This window comes from Athalia rosae, chromosome 6 (assembly GCF_917208135.1).
Source record: "Athalia rosae chromosome 6, iyAthRosa1.1, whole genome shotgun sequence".
Lineage (NCBI taxonomy): Eukaryota > Metazoa > Arthropoda > Insecta > Hymenoptera > Athaliidae > Athalia > Athalia rosae.
Genome location: NC_064031.1, coordinates 13,881,123 through 13,895,226, shown reverse-complemented (window position 1 = coordinate 13,895,226; position 14,104 = coordinate 13,881,123). Strand labels below are relative to the sequence as shown.

Here is a 14,104-nt window from a genome sequence, read left to right as displayed (position 1 = left end):
AAACTTCTCTCGCTGTTAACAAGCCTTGATACAATAAGTACCTCACTTCCTCGAACGACCTTGAGTGATCTGAACGTCGACGAGTGTGACACCAGTTGTAACGATTCAAAAATCTTCTACGAGTCCGCATCTTCCGCCATTACCAGTTACGTACCGATGCGGTATATCTGTAGCGAAAAAAAGGGGAAAGTTTGGGCAAGCGTAAACTTCCGCTACTCGGACATTAACTCATCTTTGAGACAATCGTTCGGACCTAATTTTTACAACCTTATAAATTAGAGTTCGTAGAGCGTTCTTAACATGGCTATGTAGCCCTCGTTTATTGCATTGAAAAAATGCGATCCAAAAAGGCGTTCTACTTTAACTGTATCGTCTTTATTGTGGTTCCTCCCGAAAGCTCCTCTTTTTTCAGGAGCCCCGTTCGTGCCTGAAGAGGTGTGGTATTAGATGGGATATAGTTTCATTTTCCGATCGAAAAGTCTAAAAGCTCAAACGATTAACGTTTACCGTTCTACATTGTGCTTTACCATTCCAACTTGCATGTTTCTGAACTGAAATATTGCTCAATTCGGCAAGTGGGCCAAAAGGCAATCATATAGTTGTAATAGCGTTATTTCATGTATCCTTTCATTGCATAATAACTCAGTGCATGTGGGTGTAAGTTACCACCACGATCCGTAATACCGATTGCCCATGCCCACCGTCCGACAGGCGTAAGTGAATATAGCACACCGCGTATCTGTGCGCATTTCTATAGGCTGTACGATATATGCGTCGTGGCATTATAGAAAACGAGATTCCACATGATGAAATAATGATTAATCACCCGATCGAAATCGGATGATGCTCATCGAACTGCTGGGATATGACATACGTGTTGAATTTTTCTGATCCAATGAGGATAAAATAAGGTGAACGAACGTCAGGCGATTCGGCGAGCAGTGACGTCAAGATGGAGGGTGAAAAAGGGAGAAATGTCACGCACGTCAGATAAACGGAATGAAACGTGTTTCGAAATTCTTCGAAATACGGCGGAAAATTAAGAATATCCGACACGTGCGGGAGATGTTTTTTCTGATTTTGCTTTCTTCGTGTCTGTGTACTCACCTTAAATGATTCACTCGAGTGAACCGGTTATCTCCCTCATTCCGAATGATACGTATCGTGCAAAACAGGATTTTTATCAAACGCGCAGCAGGTATACAAAATATAATATTCGAGTGCGGATATCAAAATCTCGGCACGAAACACAATCTGAAACTTTGATGTTTTCTCTAACCGGTTTCAGGGGCACGTACGAGTATATTACGTAACAGCGAACATACATTACAAATAAAAAATCTCTTTATTGCCCATACTTCCTTTACTAATCATATATAATATACATATAATAGGCATATCATAGGCTCATCTCTTATACAGATACGGCATACATAATAATTAATCCTTTGCGCTATGCAAAATTTTTCAACCTCTCTTCAACTTGATTTTAAAGCTAGGTATAGAATCAAAATAGTTACTAGGTATGTACATTGTATTTTGCTAATGATCAGTTATGAGGATAGAATATTACCGTGCGTTTTAAATTCTTGAAGATTTAGATGAGCTATAAACGTCATTACCTAATTGATCAATCACTGGACGTCTTTTTCATTTGTATACTCTTCCTGCGAACAACAACAAAAAATATGATTGCACCATATTGTAACGCGTGTTCTCGAATATTTTAAATCAACGAACCTTCCAAACAATTCACCGTCTTCTATCGTTTCCGGTAATTTTTCGTTCAATGTTTCAGGAAGGAGTAAGATCAATAGCCCAGACATCAAAGCACCGGAGCCAAAAATTACTAGTGGCAATGGCGTCCAGATAGTCGACTGTGGAAAATTTAATAGCAGAAAATGAAATTATTATAGGGGAAAGCGGGGCAAAACGGCGAATAACCAGTTATACGATTATATATATTGATAAAAATTACCAAGTAATTAATGTAGGGAACGAGGAGACCAGCTATTCTTGCAAAAGTTGAACAAGCTCCGAGACCCACATTTCTGATTGTCGTGGGATATTGTTCGGTCGTGAAAATGTAGATTGAACCAAACGACGCGGTGATTGAAGATTTTCCAAACATCGCCAGAACCACTAGCATCCATGGCAAATCTGTTGTGGGAATAACGACGATAATTAATGTAAAGCTGATGTCAACGCTTCAACTTCCATCGTGAAAAATTTACGAAGTCAGAGTAAATTATCTGCAAATGCTTAAATCGAGAAATTTTTTTTTTTTTCATTAACTTACCGGTAGGAACGACCGTGGTCAATAGTAGAGATGTACCGGAGAACAACATACAGCCAGACAAAACGATTCTTCTACCCAATCTGTTCAGGGTGAAGAACGTGAACACGTGAGCAGGTATTTCTACGCCCGCTGATATGAGAAAATTAACGTAATCGTTCCCCCCTAGATTTGAGGTATTCCATGAGAGCCCGTAATATGTGCCGCTGATGACGAACCTGCAGGTGAAAGAAATCCAAAATTCCGAAATATCACCAACTCGAAATAACGAGTGTCGAAATAATTGACAGAAACGAACCGATCCCTTACCAGCTGAAAAAAAGCAGCAAGCTCTTTCGCCTCAGATTTGGATACCTCATGAGGTCGATAAGTCCCGGTTTTTCGAGAACGGGTTTATTCGCAGCGTTGAATTCATTGAGAAGAATGTCCAATCTATCGCGAGATAATTCCACCCCATTTACGGAAGCTCCTTTTTGCAGCAAATCTTTCGCTTCTTCTAAACGACCTTTGGTCAGTAGCCACCGTACCGATTCTGGGATCAACCTGTTTGCAAAGTTAATATCTGAGACTACGCCGAATCATGTAAATCAATTTTAAGTCATTCTTAATTTCAGAATTCGATGGGGAAAAAGTCGATCGATTGATAAATGGTCGATCTTACCACCAATAGGAGAGAAATATGATACTGGGAAGTGTGATGGCGATTTGTAAAATCCTCCAGTTTGTAATAAAATAGGCAAAACAAGCGGTGATTATGTAACCGGACGTGAATGATAAGTAAATACCAATTACGGTCCCAAGCCTCTTCTTCGGACTAACCATCTCGACCACTGGAAAAAAATTGTCGCAATGAAAATTCGTAAAAAAAAACCGGCACTGGCGTGAATTTTAAGGCTCATTCACCCGTAACGTAAGCAATCGAGAACAGTCCACTGACGGATCCGGCGACAATCAACCTGAACATCATGTAGGAAATAAATTCTGGAGAAACAGCCACGAGTATACCACTGGTCAGGTGAACAATTATGGCCAGAAAGTAGATCGGCTTACGACCGAACCGATCGGACAATCCACCAAAAACGATCGACCCTATCATGACTCCGACCATAAAAAGAGAGTCGGCTGTAGCCCTCATCCAGGCGTTGTCGCAAACGAGATTGAACTGAAAAAATGAATGGACAGAATTAATTGAACTTACGATTAGCGACATGGCCAATATCCATATTGTTATATTGGTCCGATTAAAAGTTCGTTGCAATTTTTCGGTTTTATTCGATAGCTAACTCGCGTGAGAAGCAGATAAATTTTGTAGGTACGCGGATGTGAATTATTCTTTACAACATAGACGTCGAGAGTGACCTTGGGTAGATTTGGAAGATGACCACATATTGTACCAAAGTAAAGCGGACGTGGTGATTGTAACACAGTTTGGTAGTAAGAGAGATTAAGACTCGGTTCAGATACATCTGAGCGGATACAGATTCACCGATTGTGAGCAAATCTCGTTACATGAACCGTCAAGATATTCATTCTGTTTCAAAGTTCATTATGATAGTTAAATGCAAATTGAGAGAGTAAAATATCAATGTGTCGATAAAATCTCATTTTTGATCCTCGCTTTTCACGTGTGAAATTACTCACCTCGCTTGTAGTGGTCAGTCTGTACGTTGTTTTATCGTAAACGAAAGAGCGACATTTCATTGTAGGATTTATTTTTAGTGATTGGTTTCCACGATCGTCTACGTAATACTGACTCGCATGATTATCGTCCGATATTTGGCATTGGGGCCATAGTTTTGTTTCATTGTCCCATATGTAATTGGGATTTGAAAAGTTTAGGGGTAATTGATAGGTCGCATTTTCAATGCTCTCGTTCGGCGACAGACATCTGAAGTCTGTTCTTGCGGCCAAAAAGACTCCGGCCATGAAGTGGAAGGCAGACGATATTGCGGGTAGACAAAGAAGAAAGTAAATTCTACGTTGGTACGGGCCAAACTCCCCCATCAGCTGAATCACGTCCTCGTACCCCATTTCTCAGTGGTTCCCCTTCGAATTTTCTAATTCTTCTTATCTTTTTCGGACGGGTCCACTCCTCGGTATTTCGGACTCGTGTTCACGTTGACAGCACTCGTCTAGATATTGTTTTTTGCAGATCGAGCCATTTTTCTTCAAGTTCAGAGTATCAGAGGACTTCCTGAAACCCTCGAGATCTTAATTTTTGTATCGTATAATAGCTGCCTGAGAAATCGTTTTTTTCTTAAATTCAGCTTAATGATTATTTCTCAACTGATATTTCGACTTTATTTTTAGTTCAACCGAATCGAGAGTATTAATAACACCGTCATTGTGAAACGCATTATATACGTACCATTCATATATCTATTCATTCATTCATTCGCACGGCTCTTGGAGAGCCTTAGGTATTTATGTATCTACGACTCCCCTTACTTAGACTTATCGTTAGAAAATAGCTCAATTATCCCCCCACATTATTTGACATGACGTATTCGATCACAGTGTACAGAAGCATAATGCTTGCGACATATTTAAATTGCATGACAGGATAGAATCTGAAGTGACCGTGTATCGCAGGTATGAAACCTGGTAATAAAGAGCCAATGACTGTACAAAAGAATTAAATATCAGATTTTGGTCTTTCGAGTATTCTTGTCAAAGTTGTCTAAAAAATTGAAATGAAATAATAGAATGAAATAAAATTACAAGTTCTACCCTCAAATGTTATTCCAAGTAGAGGGTTGTCGCAACTCAGAACTCGGAGATCGTTTTCATTCCATACAAAATGTATAATCTGAAATTCAAGCTAATAAAATATACCATCGTGTCCTAATTATGTAATTAACTATCAAATATAATCCGACTGGATATAATTTACATATTAAACACGTCAACTTATGTATGCCAAAAAAAAACTGGTCTCAGTTTTATGTCCCACAAAAAAAAAAACGATTCTTTTGCCACAGTTTCTTTCGTGCTTAATTTTTCCCGTTAGTTGCGGTTTTCTCTTACTTGTCGTGATACAGTTCAAAAAATTACTCCAGAGATTTTCACCGTTGATACAATTTTCTTCAATGCGCGGTCTGCCACTACAGTATAGTCAGTTCGTACACGGCGGGTTCCTAGGGTTGACTGAAGTCCAGGCATGTCGGCTACGAGCACATTGAGTGAAGGCTGTGTGATGATTTCCTCTAGGCACATCAGCTTTTGCAAACATTTCTTAGACTGTTATGGAAGAAAAAGGAATGCATTCATTCGGTGAGCAGACTCACCAATAAGTTTTTTGATATTTCTTTGCGTAGTGATAACATGTCTGTTAGGTATATGAATGTAAATTATTTGAAATGTTTGGTATCGGTACATGGATATTCAATACCTGTGTTATACCCATGTACATTTACGCACGCTTACCATATACCTTGCATTATATTTCGATGATGCAGTGAGTCGCTGTTTAATGTTTTCCTCAGATGTTACAAAGAAATTACGACAATATATGACGCGAGTATTTGCAAGACGTATAAGCCGCCTACTTTATTATCTTGTGCAAAATGTATAACTAAGGCACTAATGATACCCATTAGATTGTGCCTGTTGGGGTGGGTTAAAAATTTTTTTTTTCTCTTATTTTCTTAGCATGGGGGCAGAATTTGTACCTTATGGAAAAAAAAATTTGTTCCACCTAATAATTACTCGATCGATTGCTCCAGTAGATGATTTTGGCTTTCAGATTTGGATTCCTGAACTAATTATATGTGAAATTACTCTTGAAAAAGCAAAAAAAATTCGATTTTTGAACAAAAAATAAATCTTTTTTTTAATTGGGTGTAATATGCTTTTCTTACGTATTTTGATCTCAGAAATCCGAATCTGCAAGAAAAATTGATCTATCTCTAAAATTCACCGAGTTATCGCTAATTTCCAGCTTTTTCAGGCCAAAAATAAAAAATTGATTTTTCAGTCTATATCAATGTAATTTGAGCTCAGGAATCCGAATCTGAAAGAAAGATTGATCTATCTGCAAAAATGACCGAGTTATCCTCATTTTTTCGCATTTTTTGGCATAAATTCGAGGATATCTCGAAGGGAAAAAATCGTAGCTCAATTTGGACAACGGATTCGTGTTCCTGAGGTCAAAATACATGAGAAAAGTGCCATAGGATCAATTTTAAAAAATAAAAAATTTTGGTCAAAATTTGAGATTTTTCCAAGGGGTACCCCTTACGATTTTTTCAAATTTTGACCAAAAATTTTTATTTTTAAAAATTGATCCTATGGCACTTTTCTCATGTATTTTGACCTCAGGAACACGAATCCGTTGTCCAAATTGAGCTAAGATTTTTTCCCTTCGAGATATCCTCAAATTTATGCCAAAAAATGCGAAAAAATGGAGATAACTCGGTCATTTTTGCAGATAGATCAATGTTCCTTTCGGATTCGGATTCCTGAGCTCAAATTACATTAAGATAGACTAAAAAATCAATTTTCTATTTTTGACCTCAAAAAGCTGAAAATTGGCGATAACTCGGTCAATTTCAAAGATAAATCAATTTTTCTTTCAGATTCGGATTCCTGAGGTTAAAATACGTAAGAAAAGCATATTAAACCCAATTAAAAAAAAGATTTATTTTTTGTTCAAAAAACGAATTTTTTTCAGGTTCTTCAAGAGTAATCTCACGTATAATCAGCTCCGAAATCCAAATTTGAAAGCCAAAATCATCTACTCATGTAATCGATTGAGTTATCATTGAGTGGAAAATTTTTTTTTGCTGAAAGTACCCCACGTGAATAATTATTTATTCATAAAACGAGTGGGCCGCCTCAAAATATCAATCAAAAAATTTTCAACCTACCCTAGTGCCCGTCCCCTAAAGTTTGGTAACGAGTGGCTGGCGAACATACAATCATTATTTAAAAATTTAGTAATCACTGTGGTATTTGAAAAACTGCAGCATAGTTCGTAGGTATAATTTTATTCGAATGTATAAGAGCTACAAGCTGACAAATACGTGATAACGGAGTAGAGCCGTTTTGGTCCTCATAAATTTGCGTTACAGAGTAAAAATGGCTCTCGTATGTATAATTATGTTGTTTGGGTGCTCAGATTCGCAGATGACATGTTATTTTTCCCCTTCTCTCCCTTGATATTTTATTCTACCATGCGTGGTCATTTATGTGCCTCGGTCAATGCATGCATTGTACCGTCTTTGTAATTCTGTAAAAATTTGGTTGAAGATGCTAATGATTTTGTTCCTCGACTCAATTGGTCGTGATTGATACTACAGATCGTAATTGATGCCGAAAGGTCGGAGTCTTCCTTCGATCTGCATGAAAATCATTTGAAAAGTTTCTTGTCCTCGCTCATTTGACCGATAACAAAACATAGCAAAAAATTTGATTCAAATTCGGTCGTGAAGTCGCGCTAAAGAGCGCCATCTCGCGTGGTTGCTAAAATAATTGTTGCACTTATTGTTGCAGTCCAGTGCATTCAAGCAAGTGGCGCCCCTAAGCGATGGCTGCAAATATTAATAACAATTGGTCTTCGACGTTCGAGGCCCAGTATGAAGGCTCCTCCATAAGCCGCAGTGAGTCCTTGGCTGTTGTCAGAGAACGTTCTGAATAAAGTGATTCCAATAGTGAGTTGTCTAAATCGTTGGTAGCGACGTAAGAACTGTAGTGATTTCTCATTATTTTCTTGATATTTTGACCAACTAATAAATAGCTGTATTGGCTACAATATGAAAGCAACGTTATTAGCGCTCTGCGCGTTTGTGACTGGTGAGTTGAACGTATTTCTATTTGAAATTCGCTTCGTTCAAATTTATAATTAGCATGACAGTGACTTTTCTCTTTGTTGATTTGCGACGTAATTGAACAGTACTGTTTACCTAATCACTTTCACTATAAAATTGGAGCCGTACAAGTTTCTAAGCTCTTTCGTTATGAATGACGTCATCATTTTTTAACTACTTATGGAAATGTTCGAAAAGTAATTTTAACCTTGATGATCCTTTACATTTCTATCTTTATCGTATCAATTCATAATTAAGATATCCTCGAATGCAAAATTAATTGTCCAATTCAATGCCCAATTTATCAAACATTTTATCGAGAACTGCGAGTCAAAGTAACAGTACATCAGGATGCAGCTACACGAATCACTCTTATTGGATATTAGTCATGGCGGGTACTTTATTGACCATGTAATGAATCAGATGATTCAAAGGATCCAGGATGCTGTAGTTTATTCATCATTGAAACTAATTTACATAATTTCACGGAAACTCATTGGAATCCTATGACCAAATCAGAATTTCAACTCTGAATCAAATTCTTTTTGAATTCTAGTCGCCACAGCCAGAGTTGTGATCAATGCTGGCATTGAAGATACACCTTATCTTCTTGGGGCCAAAGCATGTACTTGGGGCCCATCATATTGGTGTCAGAATATAACGTGAGTATCTTCATTTTTGTATTTAGTGAGTAAATTTATGGTACATTCCTCTATTGTTTCACCATTTTATTAATCTCTTGTGTCTCAAGTTTTGTTCATGAAAATTTGTTCAAATCAGACTTTGTCTCTGTCCCCAATGTTGTTTCAAATACTTCTGTGTTATCAGTTCAAATTCTCTTTCTCCTTCCGACCCCTCTACTGCCCGTTACCACAGTCTTCACCACAATATAAAGCATGTTTTCAGAACCTATCAACATAGCATAACAACCCATACTATCTCAAACTCAAGATATCATTAGCAGACTACCACTGCGATGCATTCATTAGCGTTGGTTATAATCTAGCTTCAGTAACCCTCTGATTGTTACTCATGGATGAATCATTATACATGTGATACGAAGTCTTTGTTCTATTATTAGGGCCCTTAGCAAAAACAATTTGACCTGATAACGATAATAGCCTACTCTTCATTTCATAACTCTGAAAAATGATTCCGACTCTGATTGCATCTCATTATCTCGATAATAAGTAAACAAGAATGATATGCTGACCACTGCCTGCTATTCCAAATGCAACGGAAGACATTCTTGTTCTCGATCCAACTGTAGCATGCCGTTTCATTACTTTATAAATGGTTCTCACATGATTGTTACCTGATAAACAAAATCCCACCTAACATATATTTTGAGTACTGTGTGTTGCCAAAAAAATTTTACATTCATTTCAATAGAATACTTAGATACACAAGTGAAAAGCAAAAAATATGCAAGTTATATTTAAGTTCTTGGCACTCTCATACTGTGAACCGTACTTACCATAGGGTGATGAAATATTTTAATTTCACCGATTTGGATTTCAAAAATAAAAACAAAGAATGATCCAACGTGACTTATCCAGATGTTTAAAAATATAGAAGCGGCTTGGTCACAAGATTATTCTTGGGAGTTTTTTATTTTACTGTTCTCTTTATCTGATCCGTATATTTAAAAATGTAACTTGATTCATTACAATCAGCACGGCGGCAGGATGCAAAGCAACCAAGCACTGCATCAAGACAAAATGGGAGACAATGACAGTAGAGGTTGATACTGATAGCGTATGCGATATCTGCAAAGATATGGTAAAGCAAGCGAGGGACCAGCTGGAAAGCAACCAGACTCAAGAAGATCTAAAGGCTGTTTTTGAAGGCAGTTGTGCTTTAATCCACATAAAGCCCATTGTTAAAGAATGCGACCAACTGGTAGATCAGTTTATACCAGAATTGGTTGAGACTTTGGCTTCTCAGATGGATCCTTCTGTAGTTTGTTCCGTATCTGGGTTGTGTAACTCCAAACGCATTGATCAGATGCTTCTTGAATACGAACATATTATGAACGAGGTATTAGCCTTGAGAGGAAATTAATATATTTAAGTCGTTTACCTCGAATCTATGCAAAGTGTAGCTCAACATAAACTGGACTGGGCACACCTGTACAAATATTTTCACGTCACCTGCTTTCAGAATGATGAAATTGTACCTAAGTCTTTGTACAATGACGAGTTAGAGCCTGATGAGTGCTCAAAATGTTACACCATTGCAACGCATCTGGAACACAAACTAGAAGGAGCATCTCGCGATCAAATTCTGGAAAATATGCTTCGTATGTGCGGAAAAGTTGGCACCTTTTCAGACGGTTGTTCTTCTATAGTTTTGACCTACTTTGAAGATATTTACAAGCAATTAAAAACTGAATTCAAGGCTGAGAGCATTTGTCATCTTAGTGGTCAATGCAGTTCGAAGTATCATCAACATGAAGAAGTAGATGGCGAGGTAAACCATTTACGGTTTTAATGATTATGACTCACCTAACGATCATCTGTGTTGCATCTTCAGATATAATATATCCAAGAACGTTTGGCTCCTACAGGTAACAGAAGTTGAAATACGCCCTCTTTCTACTGTTGGTATGGTCGAAGTTGGAGATGAACTACCATGTAAATTGTGCGAACAGCTAGTAACACACTTGCGAGATCTTTTGGTAGCAAATACTACTGAATTGGAATTTGAGAAAGTTCTCGAAGGTCTTTGTAAGCAGACAAAGTCCTTTAAATCTGAAGTAATTGTTTATTTTCCTTACATTTTATACCATTTGCTCAAGAATACAGCGATAGGCTGGACCAATCTAAAGTCGGTTCAGCAGTTTTTAACAACTCATCGTATGTTACAGTGTATAGCTATCGTTGATGAATATTATCCAGAAATATACGGATACTTGACCAATGGATTGGATGGAAATGCCCTGTGTCAAATGGCCAGTGTATGTCCTAGACCACAGAAATCAAGTGAAGTGAGTGATTTCATAAACAGAACAAGTCGAATAGTAATCCTTAATTTGAGAGATGAAAAAATTGCATGAATTCACAAATGTTGTTGATTTATCAGTGTCAGTAAAGGTATTCAATGAGTGTACGTACATATTCTCTTCAGAATGGACCCATTTGGCCTCTTCTGCCTATAAAGCCTGCAAAGATTGGTGAAGAAATAATGATTAAGAAGAGGACCAATTTGGGAGAAAATGGCCATGGAATTAGACAAGAACATAAAAAGTCAGAGGCAGAAGAGATGCAACTACCACTGGAGAGAATGCAAGTTTCTGAACTTATGTTCCCCGCTGTCGGGGGCGGAAATAAAGCAACTTGTGCTCTCTGCGAATATATTCTACATTATCTCCAACAAGTTATCACCAATCCTGCCACTGAAGTAAGTTTGATCATTTGCGCATTTATGTTGCTCTTTTGGCTTCTTGAATAGGCAAACTTGACTTGAAAACTATGTCTACTCGTTACAGGATGAACTGAAGTTGGAAATCAGTAAGGTTTGCAAAAAATTACCAAGCAGCATAGGAAACGAGTGTCAACAATTTATAGATGTCTATGGAGATGCCCTAGTAGCGATATTGGCTCAAGAAATTGATCCATCACAGGCATGCCCGATGCTCCGCTTGTGCCCATCAGAAGAATTGATGAATGCCTGGAAGTCTATCCCCAAAGACCTGGTGATCGTCAGTGAAATTGAAGAAAAACCAAGTTGTCCGCTCTGCCTCCTTGCCGTAACACAGTTGTACAGTGTCGTAAAGAATGATAAGACCGAGGTAAGTGCCAGTGTTAAAACGATCCTTGTTATAAATCGTTGTTGGGTGCAATCAAGTATTTCTGCTGTTATACATCCATCATGTCATGGAAAGCAATCGCGAAATCGACCTCTTTCCTGGATGAAATTTTGTATTTGTTTGAAAACAATAGGCAAGTATAGAAGCGGCATTAGATAAACTATGCGATCATCTACCTCACAACCTAGTGGAAGAATGTACCGACTTGGTAAAGGGATACAGCAAGGAGTTAGTGGACATGCTAATAGCAGATCTCACACCTCAAGAAATCTGTGTTTACATTAAACTCTGTGACGCCGGTCCAACCGCTGTTCCATTCAGAGAAAATACCATTTTTATTGATAGTAGAGAGATCAGTGAGTACATCCTTTCCTCATGAGCTCTATATTTCTTGGTAGCTTATTGCCCGTTGTTTTAAGGATTGTACTTTCTATTCATAGCCATCGACTAACAAAACATTGATTTTTCAGTGACTAACGAAATCCCAGATTTTCCGGGATACCAGATACAACAGCACGAACCAGTTAACGAGAGTGCAAAATGTGTAGTTTGTGAGTTTATTATGAAGCAACTGGAAGACACTATGAAGAAACCGAGCAGCAGAAACGAAATAGAGAAGGTTGTCCATGGAGTCTGCAACGTTTTGCCTAAAACTATCAAAGTTGAGTGCAACGACTTTGTAAACCAATACGCTGACTTGGTAATTGACATGCTGGTAGCAGAAGTGGATCCTAAGGATATTTGCACTGCCATTTCATTGTGTGGAAAACACATGGAGGAAATCCAAGGTAGTGCCAATAATAAAGAATGGTGGCTTGGAATTGAACTGAATTAACTAACGAACTAACCAATTGACTCATTTTTTTTTCAGCATCAGTAGCAGAGTGTGCATTGTGCCAATCTATCATATCAACGATTGACAAAGAGTTGGTAGACCCAAAAATAGATCATAAGATCGAAATGGTTGTATCGAAAGTTTGCAAGTTTTTGCCATCCAGCAAGCAAGATAAGGTCAGCTTCTAAATGTTCATAGCTTGACTAAAATTTTATTTTCATTCTTCACCTCATTTTGTTCTATTTCACAGTGCACATCGATGATTGAAATATATGGACCAAGCATTATAAATCTTCTAACTTCATTCGTCGACAGTAAGAAGGTGTGCACTAAGCTAGCACTCTGCTCCGATCAGGATTACCTAGCATTGTCAGCAATGAATCCTAGGCCGAGACGTTCTTCAATTGCTGATCTTGGCTCCAAGCGTTGTACATGGGGTGAATCGTATTGGTGTGCATCTCAAGATAATGCATCTGAGTGTAAGGTAAGCTACAGGACTACTATTATTAATAGTATCACAACCTTGGCTTTCCTTTATTTTTCTCAGTTCCATCGTATTGTTCATTGACTTGTAAAATTTAACAACTGCAAAAAAAAAAACTTAACAATCTACAGAAATGTTCTGAGGAAGCCAGGAAAGTTGAGGCGGAATAGTTAAATAATTGCTCTCAATTGTTCCACAGGCTGTCGATCATTGCAAGGAAAAAGTTTGGAAAGCAAGCACAGCACCAGTAGTCGTGGCTGATGGAAAACCTAATCACGTTAAGTAGAAACATCAAGATAGCGTGAAGGTATTCCTAACACTATTAATAACATTTAACTCCCCATCCTACACCCTCCAACTCCTACAATAATCGTCAAACATACTAACAATAACATATAACTATCAAATACCAACCACAATGATATAATTAGTTGATAATGCTAGCGGAGAAGCAAAAGAAGGAATGCAGTTTAGCTAAGGCATATATTCATACTGTTGTGATTAATACAACTATTCACTGTTATTTGTTCATATTTTCTACTGAACAGTATAAGTTACCTCATTTCTGTCCCCATGAGATAGAAATGTAGCCACTTATTTGCTGCGAATAAAATGTCTTAGCTACTTGTTTTTTGCAAATATTCCTCACAATACCACATTAGATCTGCATAAGGTATTTCCCTATGTCTGTTTTTTCTACGTTGAAAAAGTAAGTTCTCAGTCGTTTGACAGCAGAAAAAAAATGTCAATGAATTTTCATATTAAATTCAACTGTGATAATACTGAAAATAAAAAATGTTTTATTCAATTGTTGGAAGCGAATTGAATCCCATCTGAAAAGAACTCACGTCGGAAATGCATTAGGTATTGG

General features: G+C 37.7%; 2 protein-coding genes across 2 annotated transcripts; one reads left to right on the top strand and one right to left on the bottom strand.

The window, feature by feature from the left end:
* Positions 1–1,322: 1,322 nt before the first annotated feature.
* Positions 1,323–5,460, bottom strand: LOC105687563 (organic cation transporter protein-like). Its single transcript, XM_048657343.1, has 8 exons — positions 3,938–5,460; positions 3,200–3,458; positions 2,958–3,126; positions 2,606–2,839; positions 2,300–2,514; positions 1,979–2,160; positions 1,741–1,877; positions 1,323–1,667 (listed from the first exon to the last, which is right to left on the bottom strand). The coding sequence occupies exons 1-8, from the start codon at positions 4,325–4,327 to the stop codon at positions 1,631–1,633; spliced, it is 1,623 nt and encodes a 540-aa protein (XP_048513300.1). The 5' UTR covers positions 4,328–5,460; the 3' UTR covers positions 1,323–1,630.
* Positions 5,461–7,881: 2,421 nt separating this feature from the next.
* Positions 7,882–14,041, top strand: LOC105687751 (prosaposin). The gene is made up of 13 exons (XM_012403622.3): positions 7,882–8,089; positions 8,660–8,765; positions 9,780–10,143; positions 10,267–10,575; positions 10,673–10,861; positions 10,973–11,092; positions 11,233–11,505; positions 11,594–11,896; positions 12,048–12,270; positions 12,385–12,702; positions 12,786–12,925; positions 13,000–13,233; positions 13,433–14,041. Exons 1-13 carry the CDS (start codon positions 8,050–8,052, stop codon positions 13,517–13,519), a joined length of 2,706 nt encoding a protein of 901 aa, XP_012259045.2. The 5' UTR covers positions 7,882–8,049; the 3' UTR covers positions 13,520–14,041.
* Positions 14,042–14,104: the final 63 nt, after the last annotated feature.

What these genes read in the sequence shown, in the direction of transcription:
- LOC105687563 (XM_048657343.1), bottom strand. Translation starts at nt 4,327, where the DNA reads ATGGGGTACGAGGACGTGATTCAGCTGATGGGGGAGTTTGGCCCGTAC. An exon ending in CTCGATTGCTTACGTTACGG is followed by an intron (nt 3,127 to 3,199) that starts GTGAATGAGCCT and finishes ATTTTTTTCCAG; the next exon opens with TGGTCGAGATGGTTAGTCCG. An exon ending in TTCCCTACATTAATTACTTG is followed by an intron (nt 1,878 to 1,978) that starts GTAATTTTTATC and finishes AATTTTCCACAG; the next exon opens with TCGACTATCTGGACGCCATT.
- LOC105687751 (XM_012403622.3), top strand. Translation starts at nt 8,050, where the DNA reads ATGAAAGCAACGTTATTAGCGCTCTGCGCGTTTGTGACTG. An exon ending in ATGAAGAAGTAGATGGCGAG is followed by an intron (nt 10,576 to 10,672) that starts GTAAACCATTTA and finishes TGGCTCCTACAG; the next exon opens with GTAACAGAAGTTGAAATACG. An exon ending in CATCCAGCAAGCAAGATAAG is followed by an intron (nt 12,926 to 12,999) that starts GTCAGCTTCTAA and finishes TCTATTTCACAG; the next exon opens with TGCACATCGATGATTGAAAT.